Source organism: Lotus japonicus, chromosome 2, assembly GCF_012489685.1.
Source record: "Lotus japonicus ecotype B-129 chromosome 2, LjGifu_v1.2".
Taxonomy (NCBI): domain Eukaryota; kingdom Viridiplantae; phylum Streptophyta; class Magnoliopsida; order Fabales; family Fabaceae; genus Lotus; species Lotus japonicus.
Genome location: NC_080042.1, coordinates 8,871,672 through 8,888,811, shown reverse-complemented (window position 1 = coordinate 8,888,811; position 17,140 = coordinate 8,871,672). Strand labels below are relative to the sequence as shown.

Here is a 17,140-nt window from a genome sequence, read left to right as displayed (position 1 = left end):
AGTGGTGTGTTAGGGGTGGATCTACGGGCATACATGGCAGCCTGGATGGCGCCAGCCGGGCCAGGAATGAGAGGACGAGAGCTGCCAGAATTGTTGCTTTGACGTTTGCAATGGCGGACGAATGGATTTGGGTCTTGTTCCATTGTGTAGAAATAAGAGTAAGAAGAAAAGGCAAGACACAATAGACAGGAAGATGAGGAATGAAGAGTAAGAAGAAGAGGCAAGACACAACAGAGATTTATAGCAGAGCAGAATGGTCAAAAGATTTATGGTGTACTGGTGGATGGTAGAAGTGTGGTTGGGGCTGGTGGTTGAGAGTAATGTCAAGGTTGGTGGTGGAGGGTAATGAAAATGAAAATGACAAGACCTTCATAATGAAATGTTAATGACAAGACCTTGATAATGAAATTAAATGACAAATGAGCTATATTATTCAACGTACATCAAATTAACATTACCAAAAGTACACGCATGAACCTGCCAATCTACGATGATGTCTAAATAGTTGTCATTAACAACAACCTGTGGATAAGGGCCACAAAATTAAAATTACAAAGAGTTTACAAATTAATATTACACAATACAAGAACATTCAATCTGTGGTGATGTCCACATAGTCCGCATGACCACTAAAAACACCAAGCCAAGCTTGGAATTGTGCAGCGTACATGTCTAAACGTGGACCATATGGGTTGCGCCAGTATTTGGAGGCAAGATCGGCATGCCAATCCCAGTGGGGAGCAATAGTCGGCATAGGATGTCCAGGAGTTAATTGTAGCTACATTTGAGAGAATAACCATAAAATTAGATAACTTCCACATACAAAAATTAATCGACAAGCTAGTAGGAAACTAAAATATTAGTGTATTTGGTCAAAATATACCTGTACCCAGTGATTTGTCACATGTCCAATAGCTATAACAGTATGCGCATCTGGTGGACCGGCTCCTATCAGTGGAAAGTATGTGTTACAACCCATAAAGGATAAGGATACGAGAACCAATTGGTACTTTGTGGCAACAAGGTATCCCATCTCTGGCAGTTGAAACCATTTGTCAGGGGTGGCCGGGTCACCAAGAGGAAGAGTGAGTCGTTCATGTAAGCCATAAACAACATTTGTGCCCCACATCCTATTATACATTAACACATTGGTCTCAAGTTCTTCTATCAATGTAGCCCTAACCCAAGGCCAACCGTCCTGACCGGCAGAATGCCCCAGTAATGCAGCAATGGATCTATAGCCACAGTTACCATCATCCTCAACATCTGTAATTGTGTCAATATATGGATGGAGAAAGGCTGGAAAGTTACACATGAAATGGCTTGTGTCAGACTTCTTCACACGCTTCTTCCTCTTTGCTGGTTGTGAAGACTTCTTTTCCTCTTTAATCTTCTTGTCAGTAAGTTCAAACGCTGAAGGATCACGAGTCAAGGATCCTATTGCTCGACCCTTGGGTGGTTTGCTCTCCTTCAACTTAGGAGTGCGGTTGGACTTTATCCGAAGCTCAGGAGTACATAGTGTACTGCTTTCAGGACAATATATCGCCTGAAGCTTCCTCCTTACCATACTCTGCCCTCCAGTATCCAAAGAATGGAAATAACGTGTCAGTGCCTCAACTTCTTGGGGCATCTCTCCATGGTTTAGCCCGCAAATATCTGAGCTGCCAGTATCTGCAACAGGTACATGCTCCCAACTTAGGCTCTTCCAGAATGGATGAATGGCCTCGTGCGGAATCCTCTCGTAATCTGCAAGTTCACAAACATGTCACATTGAAACACAAATATAAATAATTGGAAGTAGTTGACAGGAGAGTGGTTGACCGGTAACCTGCAAGTTGACAACCGCAAGGTAGTCCATGAGTCTCTCTCAATAAGCAATCGCATCTACCGTCGTAGGACTGCATTCTTGTCTGTTCAGCATCAATGAGTTTCAAGCATTTGTTTGACACAAATCCCCTAATATTTGTGTAGAAAGGGGTCTTGAAAATGTGACAATTTTATTCATACTGCGCTCAAACGATGCTACTATCTCAGTGTGACGATTGATGGTCAAACTATGCGACTCATCCCATGATGTGGCCAGGTCACCCTTACTGTTCCGCAACATCAACTTCAAGCTGGCGTGTGCACCTTCAGCCCTGCAAACCAACAACGCGCATGTAAGAATTAATACTGTAATAATCTATGAAATGAAATACATATAACAAGTCATAACATAATTTTTGTACCTGTTACTTGTTGTTGTTCCAAAATGCATCACATGATTTGTCCATGCCTTGACAAATTTCTGCTTGTGGACCAACCATGTAGTAGAACAATAAGTGGCAAATTTCAACTTGTGTTTAAGCTTGCACATGTTAAACAATTCAATCCAATGAGCTTCAAATTCTGGAACTGTTGGAGCATCTACCAATTCGGCCCACTTGTCCATAACCTCTTGAGCAAAATCATCCGTGCCAACATACTCTTTGCACTTTGCCAAAACACACTTGTTGATGTGCCACAAGCATAGTAAATGGGTAGTGGTGGAAAGGCTTTGTGAAGCAGCACTCAATAACGCAAGATCTCTGTCTGTCACAGTCACTTTAGGCAACCTAGATTGGTCGGAAATTAGAGACTTCATACACTCCAATGCCCAAATGTATTCATCTGTGCCCTCACTACCAATGTAGCAGAATGCTATTGAGTATGTTTTATCCGTGGAGGTCAGGCCAACAATCTCTAGCAAGGGTAGATTGTATTTGCTGGTCTTGTATGTGCAATCCATGATCACTACATATGGGAATGTGTTGAAAAGTTTGACGGCATTCGGATGAGCCCAAAATATATCTCTAATCACTTCCGATTCGGGTTCATTTCTTTCGAAGTGAACATACTTCTCACCGTCTAACTTCTTCAGCAAGTATTGCATCTCTGTCAATGACCCACGAACAGATTGTCTGAACCGCTTGCAAACACCATAAATTTGTTGGATGGTAGTCAAGTTTGAAGGATTTGTTTCCTTCAAGGACGCCAACATCTTTCTCGGTGGAACCCAAGTCTTAGCCTGATTTATCACATCCTCCTTCTCCTCACTAGTCAGTCGACCAGCGTAATTGTGGCCAAGTAGTGACCCAGCTGCGAGATGGATGTGTCTACCCTCCATCACCTTCAACCACCATCCTTTACCATCTTTCGTACGTCGTCCTTTTAGCCTAAAAGGACAACCTGTCTTTTGTGTTGACGTTTCTTTAACAAGATCAGGATCTCTGTAGGGAATATACACACTATGTTTCTCACACCCCATAATGACATATTCTTTTCTTCCCTTCGCACCACTATCAGACTTTGTTGTCACCAAAACAAAATTATTTGCCATAGAAATGTCGCGAACCCATTTCATAAGATCATCTTTCAAAGGGAAACGTTGTTTCAGGAAAAACAAGGCATAAGGCATAAAACAAGGCACAAACAAAGGATAAACAAAACATGCAAAAATTTGTGCAATGAGTACCTGATCAGTCTGATACAAATGAGAGACATCTATAGATATAATCGGAGGTTCAACTGGTGATGGTTGCTCCTCTGGATTATCATTTTACAATCCTCTGCATGTATCAATTGTGATTCACCAAGAAAAAAGGAATCTGTCATCCCTGGAAGCCAAACGGTAAATCAATATCCGACACAGTAACGACAAATCAAAATCCGAGCCTATAACGGAATATCATAATCCGACACATTAACGACAAATCATTTCCCGATATTGTTCACGATACAGCAGCCTAAATTACCAACTTAACTAACTTAACTAACTACTTAAACTAACAACTAACTACTTAAACTAACTATAAATAAAGTACCAAAAGCTAACAACACTTACCAGAAGTTTAAAGCTTTCCCTTGGTGGTGGTGGTGTTGGTGGTGGTGGTGGTGGTGGAAATGTGGAGATGGTGGTGGTGATGGAAAGGTGAAATGTGAGGGAGGAATGGAGTAATGGTAGAATAAGGTTGTGTGGGCGAGTTATGGGATGGGGGGTTGTTGATGGAGGAGTAATGGTGGAGGGGTTGGTGGAGGGAGGAGTAATGGCGAAAAGGTGATCAAAACTGGCAGAAATGAAAACGGTAAATGATTTACCGATATCATAATACAATCGGTGAATGATTAACCGATATTGTTCTTCGTGTTTTGGGTAATGGTGTGAAGGTGTTCAAACTGAGGAAAAATAACGGTTAATGTTTTACCGATTCGTATTTTGATATCGGTAAATCATTTACCGATGGGTACTTTTGGGATAAAAAAAAAAGGCTGGGGCGCCAAACCCAAATCCCGTCATTTTGGCCGCGAAAAGAAGCATTTTATTGGCAAAAGAGAATTTAGGCTATGTTTGGCATGTCATTTCAGCTAGCTTATAGCTTATTTGACTAGCTTAAAGCTTATTTGACTAGCTTAAAAGTTCTTCAAAAGTGTTTGGTGAAGGAGCTTATTTTAGTAGCTTAAAGCTTTAAGCTATAAGCTATCTCAGGTAGCTTATAGCTTATTAAATTTATTCTCATTTTTATCCTTATTATTTTATTAAAATTCTACCATTACCCTTATATATTTATAAAAACACTAAACTTATTTTCCCCTCACACTTATGTATGCAGTTTCCGCCACCATTCCCGCCACACCGCTGCGCACCACAAGTATTATAAATATTATATTAATAAAAATAAATAAAAATTATATTTTTAAGATTTTTTTTTTGGTTACAGATTATATTTTTAAGATGATATATAACTGTAGCTAATAAAAATATTTAAAGTGATAATAATTTTAATATTAATATCATATTGGTATTAATGTGAAAATAAAGTAATGTTAAATATAAAAATAATTATACAAGTATGTCCTTTTATGTCATTTTACAATTTCAGCTTGTTTAACAGCTAGTTCTACCAAACACTTTTGTTTCAATCACGTAGCTTTTCAGCTTTCAGCTATCAGCTTTCAGCTAAGCTGATAAGCTAGCTTATAAGCTTTCAGCTAGCTTTTCAGCTTTCAGCTAGCTTATCAGCTAAACATGCCAAACATAGCCTTAGAGTTTGATAAACTAGAGTAGTTCCAAATTCCAATTCCAAACGCTGAAAAAAGAAACGCCGCCCAAAATGAAAACCCAAACCCTCATCAACCCTTCAAATTCCAAATAACACTCTCATCTGACATCTCTCTCTCACAAACACAACCACAACCACAACCACAATCACAATCAAAGAACACTATCTTTCCCGTCTGTGATTTCATCAAACTCTCCTTCCTCTTTGTCTACTTCTTCACCGTGAAAAGCTACGAAACTAAGGTTTTTATGCTTTCTATTCATGGCGATGGCCTTGTCTATTATTTATGTATTTATTTAACCATGTTGATGTTGATTCTCACATGAATTTCACTTTGCTTTACTTTCAGATACATACCACAGAAGCAGAAGAAAGAAGGAAGCTAGTTTCGTAAACCCTAATTGCTGTTTGAGTTCACATGTGAGTATACCATCAACATTTCATTATTGTTCCTTTACGTTTCATTAATGATATTATTGCTATTACTGTTTTAGGCTTTTAGCATGAGGGAGCATGCATACATTTCATCACATTCAAACCATAAGGAAGATATTATGATTGAGGAAAAGAAGTCTAGGATGAAAAAAGAAGTAGCTGAAAAGAAGTCAAAGCTTAAAGATGAAAATGTGGTTGAAGAAAAGAGGTCTAAAAGGAAGAACAAAGAAGACAATAAAAGAAGACCCACCTGTTGTGAAAATCCCACCCCGGCAAAGAAAGCTAAGAAAACTAAAAAGGGAGAATCAGCTTTTGAGGAAGGGGATGAAACTATTGAAAAAAGATCACCGGACAAGGAAGAAAGTGTGGTTGAAAAAGTGAACTATAAGGTGAAAAAGGAAGAAGCTGATAAGAAGTCGAACCTTACAGAAGAAAACTTGGTTGAAGGAAAGAGATCCAAGACTAAGAGCAAATCAGACAAGAAGAAGCAGTTGTTACAATTAGTAAAACCAAGCTGTTGTGAGAAACCCACCCTAGCAAAGAAAGCTAAGAAAACTAGAAGGGGACTTTCAGCTGCTGAGGAGCGGGATGGAACTTTTGAAAAGAGATCTCCGGATAAGGAAGATCATGTGATTGAGGAAATGCAGTCTAGGATGAAAAAGGAAAGAGGTGAAAAGAAATCAAATCATAAAGAAGAAAGCTTGGTTGAAGTAAAGAGCTCCAAGACTAAGAGCAAAGGAGATGCAGACGAGAATAAACAAATGTTACAACTAGAAAAGCCTACCCTAGCAAAGAAAGCTAAGAAAATTAGAAGGGGATTTGAGGTGCGGGATAAAACTTTTGAAAAGAGAACTCCAGAAAAGGAAGAACATGTAATTGAAGAAATTAAGTCTATGGAGAAAAAGGAAAGAGCTGAAAAGGAATCAATTCTTAAAGAAGAAAGTATAGTTGAAGAAAAGATCTCCAAGAGGAAGAGCAAAGGAGCAGTCAAGACGAAACAGGTGTTACAACTAGAAAGAACAAGCTATTATGAAAAACCCACTAAGAAAGCTAAAAGGGGGCTTTCAGCTTCTGAGGAGTGGGATAACAAAGAAAATGTGCTTGAAGAAATAAATTCTAAGATGGAAAAGGAAGAAGTTGACAAGAATTCAAAAGTTAAAGAAGAAAGCTTGGTTCAAGAAAAGAGCTCCAAGAGGAAGAACAAAGTAGCAGGCGAGAAGAAACAAAAGTTACAACTAGAAAGACCCAGCTATTGTGAAAAACCCACTCCAACAAAGAAAGCTAGGAAAACTAAAAGGGGACTTTCAGCTTCTGAGGAGCGGGATGAAGATTTTGAAAAAATAATTTCAGGTAAGGAAGATAATGTGATTGAAGAAATGAAGTCTAAGATGAAAACGAAAGAAGAACACATGATTCATGAAAAGAAGTCTATGATGGAAAAGGAAGGAGCTAACAAGAAGCCAAACATTAAAGAAGAGACTGTGGTTGAAGAAAAGAGCTCCAAGAAGAGGAAGAAAAAAGGAGAAGAAGAGGAGAAAAAGTTCCTACAATTGAAGAAACCTAGCTGTTCTGAAAAACACCCTCCAACTAAAAAAGTCAGAAAACCTCCAATCAGATTTTCAGCTTCTGAGAAGCGGAATGAAGCTTACAAAAAAAGAACGGCAGATAATACATGGGTGCCTCCACGATCTCATATACATCTCATTCAAGAAGATCATGCCTTTGACCCTTGGAGAGTATTGGCAATTTGCATGCTGCTCAACCTGACTACTGGTCGGCAGGTATGTTAAAAGTATTCACCTTTTTTCTATTCAATAGTATCTGAATGCTTTGATTTTCTGCACCATTTATTTCTTAGTTTTGACTACATTTTAAGCTGATGTTTTACTGTTGGCCTTGGCCTTCATATACCTTGCTATTGTATCTTTGTGTTTGAATAATTTGGAGTAAGGAGTTTGTTTTTCGCTCTGAGATTTATGGCTGTTGTACATGAGTATTTCCATTCATCTGTTGATTTGCTTTAAAAGGCTCTGTAAGTTACTGTTATTGTTCTTGATTTTGGCTTTCTAAACTGTTTGTTATGTGGGTGGGAAAATTCCCAAATTATATAGGATTTTGCAGTAAATAATTGTTGTGTGAGATTGGTGAAAATGAACGGAACTGGTGACTTGTTCTACGCTGCAGTGAACAATCTGTTGTGTTTTCCTGAATCAAGGGAAAAGCTCATGTTTCCTTCTAGAGGTCATAACAATCAAGAGAACAGAGGAGGGGTTTTGATATGTGAGCTTTGTTTCGGCCTATCTCTATTACTATATTCTGCGCGTAAACGCTCCAAAAGTACTGCTATCTTGAACTTCCATTATGAATGTGAATCTTTATTGTATAGTTTGTTCCATTATGCTTTTTTAAGCATTTTTGTTCACCTTAGTCTTTATTTATTTATTATTCTCCTGCTAGTTCTTTTTTCTCTGTGCTGAAGTTTCTCCTTTTTATAAAAACACTCTTCTTTAGTTTTGATACTTGGCTTGACATCATCTGCGGGAAGGTTTTCAAACTGTTGTATGTCTGCCTTGATCTGGTGGCTATGCATTATAAATTTAAGGCATAGCTTGGCAACAAAGAAGCATGTTTGTGTACTAATTGAGTTAACATGACAACACATTAATCTCAATCTATAAGAAGAGTTCCGTTCATCTTTTGCCTCAAAGTGAGTGCTAACGCCCGTTAACATTGACGTCAACGAGTATCAAAACATACCCGGAAAAAGTTGAGTGAGGATTAGAACATACGCACATATATTGCCTATTGCATTGTTCTCACTGCATGTCTACCAAGATGGGTTTTGGTGATTATGACATGGATAGTCCTTCTAGTTGCGGTGTGTTATTTAGCAAGTTTCCAGCTTTATGATATTAAACAAGTTAGATAGGGTCACTGGTCACATTTCACACAAACCTTCTTTATGTCTTCTTGGATTTTAAATTTTTAACTGCTAATTCATCTATGATATGATTTGAGTGATGTCAACATGGTGGAAATTTAAATTATATGGATGGATTTTTAGTTTTGAATGTGTGTGTGTCTAGACACATATTTATTTATATTTTTATATAATTTTTGCAATGTGCAGGTAAAAGAAGTTATATCAAACTTTTTCAAGTTATGTCCTGATGCTGAAACCTGCACTCAAGTATCAGAAGATGAAATTTTAGAGGTAATACGGTCACTAGGCTTACATAAAAGGGCTGCTATGCTGCAACGCTTTTCTCGTGAATATTTGGCGGAAAATTGGACTCATGTAACTCAGTTACATGGTGTTGGCAAGTATGTAATGTCATGCTCTTCTAATTGTGTTTACAATGGTGTGTTTGTGTCTTCCTTTTATTCATTTGAATCCTCAAGTTAGATATGCATGTTAACGGGAAAACTAATTTTTTAATCATCAGTTGGAAAATCTCTGGTTTTCATTGTATATGATCATAATTTTTTTAACAATTAATTTTAATTAGAACTCCTCATTTTTCAATGAATTTATTTCTTTTCCTATGCTTATACTTGTTATCTCTTGATTTAGGTATGGGGCTGATGCATATGCCATATTTTGTACGGGAAAATGGGATCGAGTGACACCCAATGATCATAAGCTAGTTGGTTATTGCAAGTTTCTTCATCTTTTCTATGGGGATCGTTTATGAAAGACTTGGGATATGAAATTATGAATGCAGTTGAAGATGAAATCTCCACTTCCCTTTCCTTTGTTAATTTTGTGTAGGGTGGAAGTTATTGTTTTCTTCTTCATCCGTATAATAGAAAAACAAGTTTCTTTAAGCAACGTTAGCTGAGGAATTTACAAATGATTTTCTAAACAATTTATTTTTTGAAAATGGCAGATCTAAATAGTTGAATTTTTAATTTATTTTAATTTTAAATTTATAATATTTAGATTTTCATCCGATTATCCGAACATGACATGAGGCGAGGCCTTAACATCAATGTTCTTGTTTTGGATTTGTGTATTGATAACTTCTGATAGGGAGCAATGTAATCCTTAAAATTATTGATTTGAAGAAAATTTTTAAAATGATATGTAGTTATGGAGATATGGAAAAAATCCCAACACTGGGTGAAAAAGAGGTGGGGGGGGGGGGGGGGGGGGTTGAGTGATAGAAATGGAATGAAGGGAAGAGAAAAGAGTGTTAAACTTTTCAAGTAATATATTTGGAAAAGAAAAAAAAATAGAAAAATAGAAAGAAACCGGGAGGTAGAAAAGGATGGAGAAAAATGTGGTTGTGAATGAATTATAGTTGTGTAGATTGTTTAGATACTAAGTTGGAATGTCGAATTCTCTTAATTCTATCTAAACTAATCCATTGATCACAAGGCCTAATTAACCAATTGAAGTTTAATGTTTTCTTGTTTTGAAATTCAGCTCAGTAATTAACTCAGTCGAGGTACTGAGTTAATGAGTCACCGGTCAGATCAATGAATCATTGGTCGAATTGGTTGATTGTGTGTATATTAAATTTTTTAATATTTTATAGTACAAGTTAACATTATCAACAAGCATATGTAAATTTAAAACTATTACCATAACATAATTTATAATTAAACAACCGATAAAAATGATCAAACAAGAAGATATTGGAAATTTCTAAATAAAATTATTTACAAGTATTAGTTTGTACGAAATAAATAATTTACACATTTAAAGTGTTGTAGAAGTGGAGCAGTATGTAGGAGCCGCCATAGCAGAAGAACTTCAACTTTGATTAATTACATCCATAGATGACCTCTTTGTTACTTCTAAAGTGTGGATTATTGACAACCATCTTGAACTCATTATTCATGCTATGCAGAAATCTAAGGTTATGATTACAAGTGCTTTAATTTTAATTTATTAATTGGATTGATCTATCACTGGGCCATTGCTAATAAACAATGAGCAATCAAATAACCTATTGAAGTATTAGAAATCGTGGAATTTGACATGCAGGGTGTGTGATCTTTAATGGAGGAAAGCCAGAGACTTGGCCTCACCAAGGCCATTGGAGTCAACAACTTCTCTATCAAGAAGCTTGAGAGACTACTCTGCTTTGCTACCATCCGACCTGCAGTCGATCGATTAAGTAATTAACGATGCGCTCATAAATTAGTTTAACACTTTACATAATATTTTTGTTGTAGTGGGTAGTCCCCTAATTTGAAATAAGTGAAACTTGGAGATTTTTGCAATGAAAATGGCCTTGTATTGGCAATTTGGCATAACTGTTTTCTCACCCCTGAGGATGGGTGCCATCAGGGGAGCTAATTTAGTAGTGGACAAGGACATCCAGAAAGAATCGCATACTCATGGCAAGACTAAAACTCATGTATCTATCTACTATATATTATTTTCTAAGTAGCAGCATTAGTGAATAGTGATTTAGCTCTGACATCTTTTTTTCTTTCTTTTAATTTAACTATTGTTCAGAAAGTTAATCTCCAATCATTTCCCAGATTTGTCTTCGATGGATATATATAAACGTGTTAACTTTTGTTACAAAGAGTTATGACAAGGAGATGATGCAACAGAACTTGCAATCTTTGATTCCCCCATCACCAACATATGCCTTTCCATAACCTTATCTATAAATTCTACTTCCTCCATCACACTTGAGAAGGCTGAATTACTTGAATTTTCGGATACTGTTATGCCCAAACTTTATTCTAATCTTGAGAGCCCTTTTGATTCTTTCTTATTTCGTCCCTTCATGTTGAGTATCAATGGAAAAACTGCATGGTAATTTTTATTAAACAAAGGTTCATATTTTTTAGTTCCATGCTTGATGTGGATGAAAAAGTGAATAGCTTGCTATATCAAATTAAGCCACATTCTTTCTGTAACATCCCGATCTGACGACTGACCTCACGGTAACAACATGAGTCTTTTCGTGTGCTTTGTTCTCACTCACGCACTTCCTAATGAAACTTCCCAGGAGGTCACCCATCATAATATTGCTCCAAGGCAAGCACACTTAATCTTGAAGTTTTTATGAGTTGGGCTCCCGAAAAGAATATGCATATTGTTGTTATGAGTAGTACCAATCAAATCTTTTATGCCCTCCTCAACTGTATAGTCTCATACCTATACAGTCTCGGAATATCTCCTGTTAGGGTGCGAGATCTTCTCATTCCTGTGTCCCTCCGCCTAGAAGTCTTCTAGAAGCCGCTCCTTGTTCGTGCCTCACTGCACCGGCGATCACTCCCCGCCCTCGTCAGCCCCGAGTGTCACACTTTTCTAATAAGACTGTTATCCAAATTAGTCCGTTTTTTCATTCTTAGATTTGCTACAAGCTGCACATTACTTGGACCACTCTATTTCTTCGTTTGTATAATTTTGTTCATCAATTTATACTTCATCATTCTGTGGTTTTATGTTTATACAACCCAATCTCATTTAAACAAATAACGATAATATTAGGGTGAATAAATAGTAAAAATATATCCATTAATAATTGCTTAAAAAAGTGGACATATCATTCACGCATCGCGTGGGTCTAAGTTTAGTTTACAAATGATTTTCTAATCAATTTATTTTTTGTAAATGGCAGATCTAAATAGCTGAGGCGCTCAAATTAGCTCGCGCAGATTGGGATAGGGGCCTTTGGAGCCTATTAGGTTGGTGTTTATTATTTGAGAATCTCCTTTGTATATTCTTGATCGGGTTTCTTTTTTGTGGGGCATTCTATCTGAGGTCTTTTGGGGTTGATGTTTCTATATAAGGTGATTAACTTTTTTGTTATACTAATCACTTTGTTACCTTGTACTCGTTTGAGCTTTGTTCCCAAAACATTTGCTTAATATATCTTTATATTTTCTAAAAAAAACCATTCACACATTGCGCGATTCTAAGTCTAGTTTACAAATGATTTTCTAATCAATTTATTTTTTGTAAATGGCGGATCTAAATAAATGAATTTTAAATTTATGATATTTAGTTTTTTCATCCGAACATGACCTGAGGCACCTTAACATGAATGTCAATGTATAAAACCAGCTGCAATACTTTTATTTGGATTTTTTTTTTATTACAGTGAAAAGGTACTTGTTTTGGATTTGTGTATTGATAACTCCGGATAGGCAACACTGTAATCCTTAAAATTAAAATTATTGATTTGATGTAAAATTATAAAATGAAATGTAGTTATGTAGATATGGAAAAATCCCAATATTTGGTGTAAAAGAGGTGAAAGTGGGTGAGAGATAGAAATAGAATGAAGGGAAAAGAAAAGAGAGTGAGGAACTTGACAAGTAATATATGTCAAAGAAAAATAGAAAGAAACCCGGGGTGGAAAAGGATGGAGCAAAATGTGTTGTGAATGAATTATAGTTGTGTAGATTGTTTAATTACTAAGTTGGAATTTCGAGTTCTCTTAATTTTATCTTAAACTAATTCATTGATCACAAGTCCTAATTAATCAATTGAAGGTCAATATTTTCCTATAGAGTGTTTTAAAATTCGGCTTAGTGATTAACTCGGTCGAGGTATAGAGTTAATGAGTCACCTATCAAATCAGTGGATCGTTGGTTAGATTGATTGACTCCGTGTATATTTAAAATTTCAATATTTTATAGTTCAAGTTAACATTATCAACAAGCATATACATAAATTTAAAACTATTATCATCACTATTATAGTTCAAGTTAACATTGTATAATGAATCCTATGAGAGACTTATACCAGTCTGTTGATCGAGTCTCAATGAACGAAATTTTTATATTCTAGGGGGGAATCGCCCCATTTGTGTTAGACGTACGTCCGTCCCTGTCTATATGGTCAGGATGACTGCAAGTCTTGTTTTGACTAGTTTTAAAAGTCCATTTAAGTGTTTGATAAATGAGATTATATCAGTAGTTTATAATTTTTTTACAAGCACATTTGAGGTAGCTTATAACTTATCTATCTATCTATCTATCTATCTATCTATCTATCTATCTATCTATCTATCTATCTATCTATCTATACTATATATAAAGGAAGAGTTTTTGCTACCTTGAGGGTAATTTTGTCATTGAACAATTCATTGTACATAACTCTCAAATTAAGCATGGACATTTGTGTAAAAATACTACTTATTTTCGTTAGATTGGATCAGGGCCGTTGATTGCATCTCCAATATTATTGGTTTTTTCCCTTCTTTCAAACGTTAATTTCTCTTCATCTTCCACATTCAGCAGTTACAACTTCTCATCAACCTTTTGAGCTTCAAAAATCTTCCACCTTCAAAAAAATTTAATTCGCGTAGTTTCTTATTCTTCCACCTTCTCAAGTTCCACCTCATCACCCACCTCTTCAGCTTCAACCATCTCCCTATAAAATCTCTTAAACAAGTTTTCCTCACATCAAAGCACACACACAATAGAGAAACACCATTGTACCAGCCCTTTGCACCACATGCGCCGATTTTGACATCAAGGTATGACTCAGTCTCCTATGCTTTAGTCATTTGATTATTTTCAGTTTCATATCTCAATAACCTTTCTCACTTCAAAACCATCTTTGCCATCAATTGCATTCTTTTGTTCTTGGTTTATGTATTTCCTTTTTTAACTTCTTGCTTGATGAATTACTCTTTTTTCCCTTGGCATTTAATCATGCTTGCAAGTCCTACTCTCAACGAAGGAAGTTGTGGTTTACTTGATGATGTTCAACTTTAGGTATCACCTTAACGTTTGATAATTTTCTTTGTTCATTTCATATATTTAAGTACAAATGTCTTCAACCAATGTAAGTTTCTTGCTTTTTTTATTTTGATTAATTTATTATGAACTTAGTTGATCAAATGATAATTTTTTTCTTCTAATCCGGTATAATGAAGTCTTTTTTCTCCTTTTACATTTCATTGATTTAGTTTCAATTTTTTTCTTCTTTCAGATTTTTTTCATTGTTGTTTTCAATTCTTTCAATGTCACATCTTGAAAACATGTGAGTTTCTTGCATTTTTCATAATTTTTATTGTTTCATTATGAACTTAGTCGACTAAATGAGAGTCGCCTTTATTTTATTTAACAACTAGGTGTGATGTTGTCATCTTCATCATCCACATTAAGTTTAATTCAATTTATGTCATTTACATTATGAATGTGGTCACGAATTTTATATTATTTTTTTCCATTTTCGATTTAATTCTACATTCCTATTTCTTTTATCTATCAACTCTATTTGTTGAGTTTTGTTTCATTTTTGTTTATTTAAATTTAAAAAAAAAATGAAGAATGAATATCATTCAAGTTAAATTATTTCTATCTTACTTTTTTATTAAAAAACTCAATCATAAGATAAATAAATTAAATTTTATTTAAATACTTACTTTTAGTTTCAATTAAAATTCATTTCCCCACCGTAATAGTTTTAAAAATTAAATTCATATTTTTTATGGTAATTATCGTTGTTTGAAGTTTCATTTTATATTTAAATGTTTCTTCTACCGTTTTATTTTTAATAAATTTAAACAGGGGTTTTATTATTCTTTATTCTTTGCATGACTATGTAGTTGTTATAAGTATTGATGACTTTTTTATAAGAGAAAGATAAATGTAAGATATATTTCAGCACATTAATATTTGAACTATTTGTATGCAAGTTTCCATTTGATTTAATTATTTAAAATTATTGAAATAATTAAATTATAAATTATTTTATTTAAACAATATTAGAGGATTGATGACATTTGAGTGTAATTATTTTAAACTTAATTTTTTATTTAATTTAATTCGTTATTCATTATATATTATATTATATATTATTTATATATATAATATAAAGGAGAAGGTTAGCAACCTCGAGGGTATAATAGTCTATCAATAAAAAATGTTTCATGTATTTTTTTACCTATAGGCTTTAAGTAATTATACATATGCATGATTTCATATGTGATTTTTCAGAACCCATTCGATATTCAACAGACTTTTAATCTTCACCGTTTAATATTCCCCTTGAACTTCCTCCATCATGTTAGTATATAACTTTCTACTATTAAACTCAAAACTATTTTAAATGAATCAATATCAATATATATTAGAAAAGAAGAACTTCTAGCATGACGTGTCGCTCTCACATGTCAAGTTAGTGACGTGTCGCTCCCAGATTAATTCTCACATAATATTTTACATGTAAGCTCTTTCTCCTTGGCCCCACATGCCACATGTGCCCTAATTTTTCCTTACCTTATTTCTCCTTAGTAAAAAAATACATTTTTAAATTTTAGATTTGATTATGATTTAGGTTTTTTATTTCTTGATTTTATCTTGATTTATTTTTAGAGTATTAATTAATTTTCATGGTATTTTTATGAATTTTCGGATTTTTAATTAATTCCGGATTTTATGAATTTTTATTGTGATTTGCTAGATTTTGATAGTTTTTATCTATTTTTATTTAGTACATTTTTAAATTTTAGATTTGATTAGGATTTATGTTGTTTATTTCTTGATTTTATCTTAATTTATTTTTGATTTATTTTTAGACTATTAATTAATTTTCATGGTATTTTTATTGAATTTTCGGATTTTTATTAATTCCGGATTTTATGAGTTTTTATTGTGATTTTCTAGATTTTGATAGTTTTTATCTATTTTTATTTAGTACATTTTTAAATTTTAGATTTGATTATGATTTATGTTGTTTATTTCTGTATTTTATCTTAATTTATATTATTATTTATTTTTAGAGTGTTAATTATTTTTTATGGTATTTTTATTGAAATTTCGGATTTTTAATTAATTCCGGATTTTATGAGTTTTTATTGTGATTTGCTAGATTTTGATAGTTTTTATCTATATTTATTTAGTACATTTTTAAATTTTATATATATATTAGAAAAGAACAACTTCTAGCATGACGTGTCGCTCTCACAGGCCAAGTTAGTGACGTGTCGCTCCCAGATTAATTCTCACCTAATATTTTACATGTAAGCTCTTTCTCCTTGGCCCCACTTGCCACATGTGCCCTGATTTTTCCTTACCTTATTTCTCCTTAATAAAAAAATACATTTTTAAATTTTAGATTTGATTAGGATTTAGGTTTTTTATTTCTTGATTTTATCTGAATTTATTTTTGATTTATTTTTAGAGTATTAATTAATTTTTATGGTATTTTTATTGAATTTTCGGATTTTTAATTAATTTCGGATTTTATGAGTTTTTATTGTGATTTTCTAGATTTTGATAGTTTTTATCTATTTTTATTTAGTACATTTTTAAATTTTAGATTTGATTATGATTTATGTTGTTTATTTCTGTATTTTATCTTAATTTATATTATTATTTATTTTTAGAGTGTTAATTATTTGTTATGGTATTTTTATTGAATTTTCGAATTTTTAATTAATTCCGGATTTTATGAGTTTTTATTGTGATTTGCTAGATTTTGATAGTTTTTATCTATATTTATTTAGTACATTTTTAAATTTTAGATTTGATTAGGATTTATGTTGTTTATTTCATGATTTTATCTTAATATAAAATCTGTGATAAGTGATTTAAATCAATAATACATCTCATCAGCAAAAACGCTCTTAAAACCCTGCCTACCTCCACTATCTCCTCCATGGAATTCATCTCCTCCATGCAATTTTCATCTCATCTCT

The 17,140-nt window shown here is 34.0% G+C and overlaps 1 protein-coding gene across 3 annotated transcripts; it reads left to right on the top strand.

Moving 5' to 3' along the window:
* Positions 1–5,115: 5,115 nt before the first annotated feature.
* Positions 5,116–9,341, top strand: LOC130737530 (uncharacterized). 3 transcript variants are annotated; one of them, XM_057589325.1, is made up of 5 exons: positions 5,116–5,320; positions 5,428–5,498; positions 5,573–7,294; positions 8,644–8,837; positions 9,088–9,341. In XM_057589325.1, the coding sequence occupies exons 3-5, from the start codon at positions 5,582–5,584 to the stop codon at positions 9,206–9,208; spliced, it is 2,028 nt and encodes a 675-aa protein (XP_057445308.1). In that variant the 5' UTR covers positions 5,116–5,320; positions 5,428–5,498; positions 5,573–5,581; the 3' UTR covers positions 9,209–9,341. The 3 variants fall into 3 exon arrangements, with proteins under 3 accessions (XP_057445308.1, XP_057445309.1, XP_057445310.1); XM_057589326.1 differs by having other exon boundaries at positions 8,644–8,875; XM_057589327.1 differs by lacking the exon at positions 9,088–9,341 and adding an exon at positions 7,625–7,793 and having other exon boundaries at positions 8,644–8,830.
* The last annotated feature ends 7,799 nt before the right edge of the window (positions 9,342–17,140 follow it).

What these genes read in the sequence shown, in the direction of transcription:
- LOC130737530 (XM_057589325.1), top strand. Translation starts at nt 5,582, where the DNA reads ATGAGGGAGCATGCATACATTTCATCACATTCAAACCATAAGGAAGAT. An exon ending in ACCTGACTACTGGTCGGCAG is followed by an intron (nt 7,295 to 8,643) that starts GTATGTTAAAAG and finishes TGCAATGTGCAG; the next exon opens with GTAAAAGAAGTTATATCAAA. An exon ending in CAGTTACATGGTGTTGGCAA is followed by an intron (nt 8,838 to 9,087) that starts GTATGTAATGTC and finishes CTCTTGATTTAG; the next exon opens with GTATGGGGCTGATGCATATG.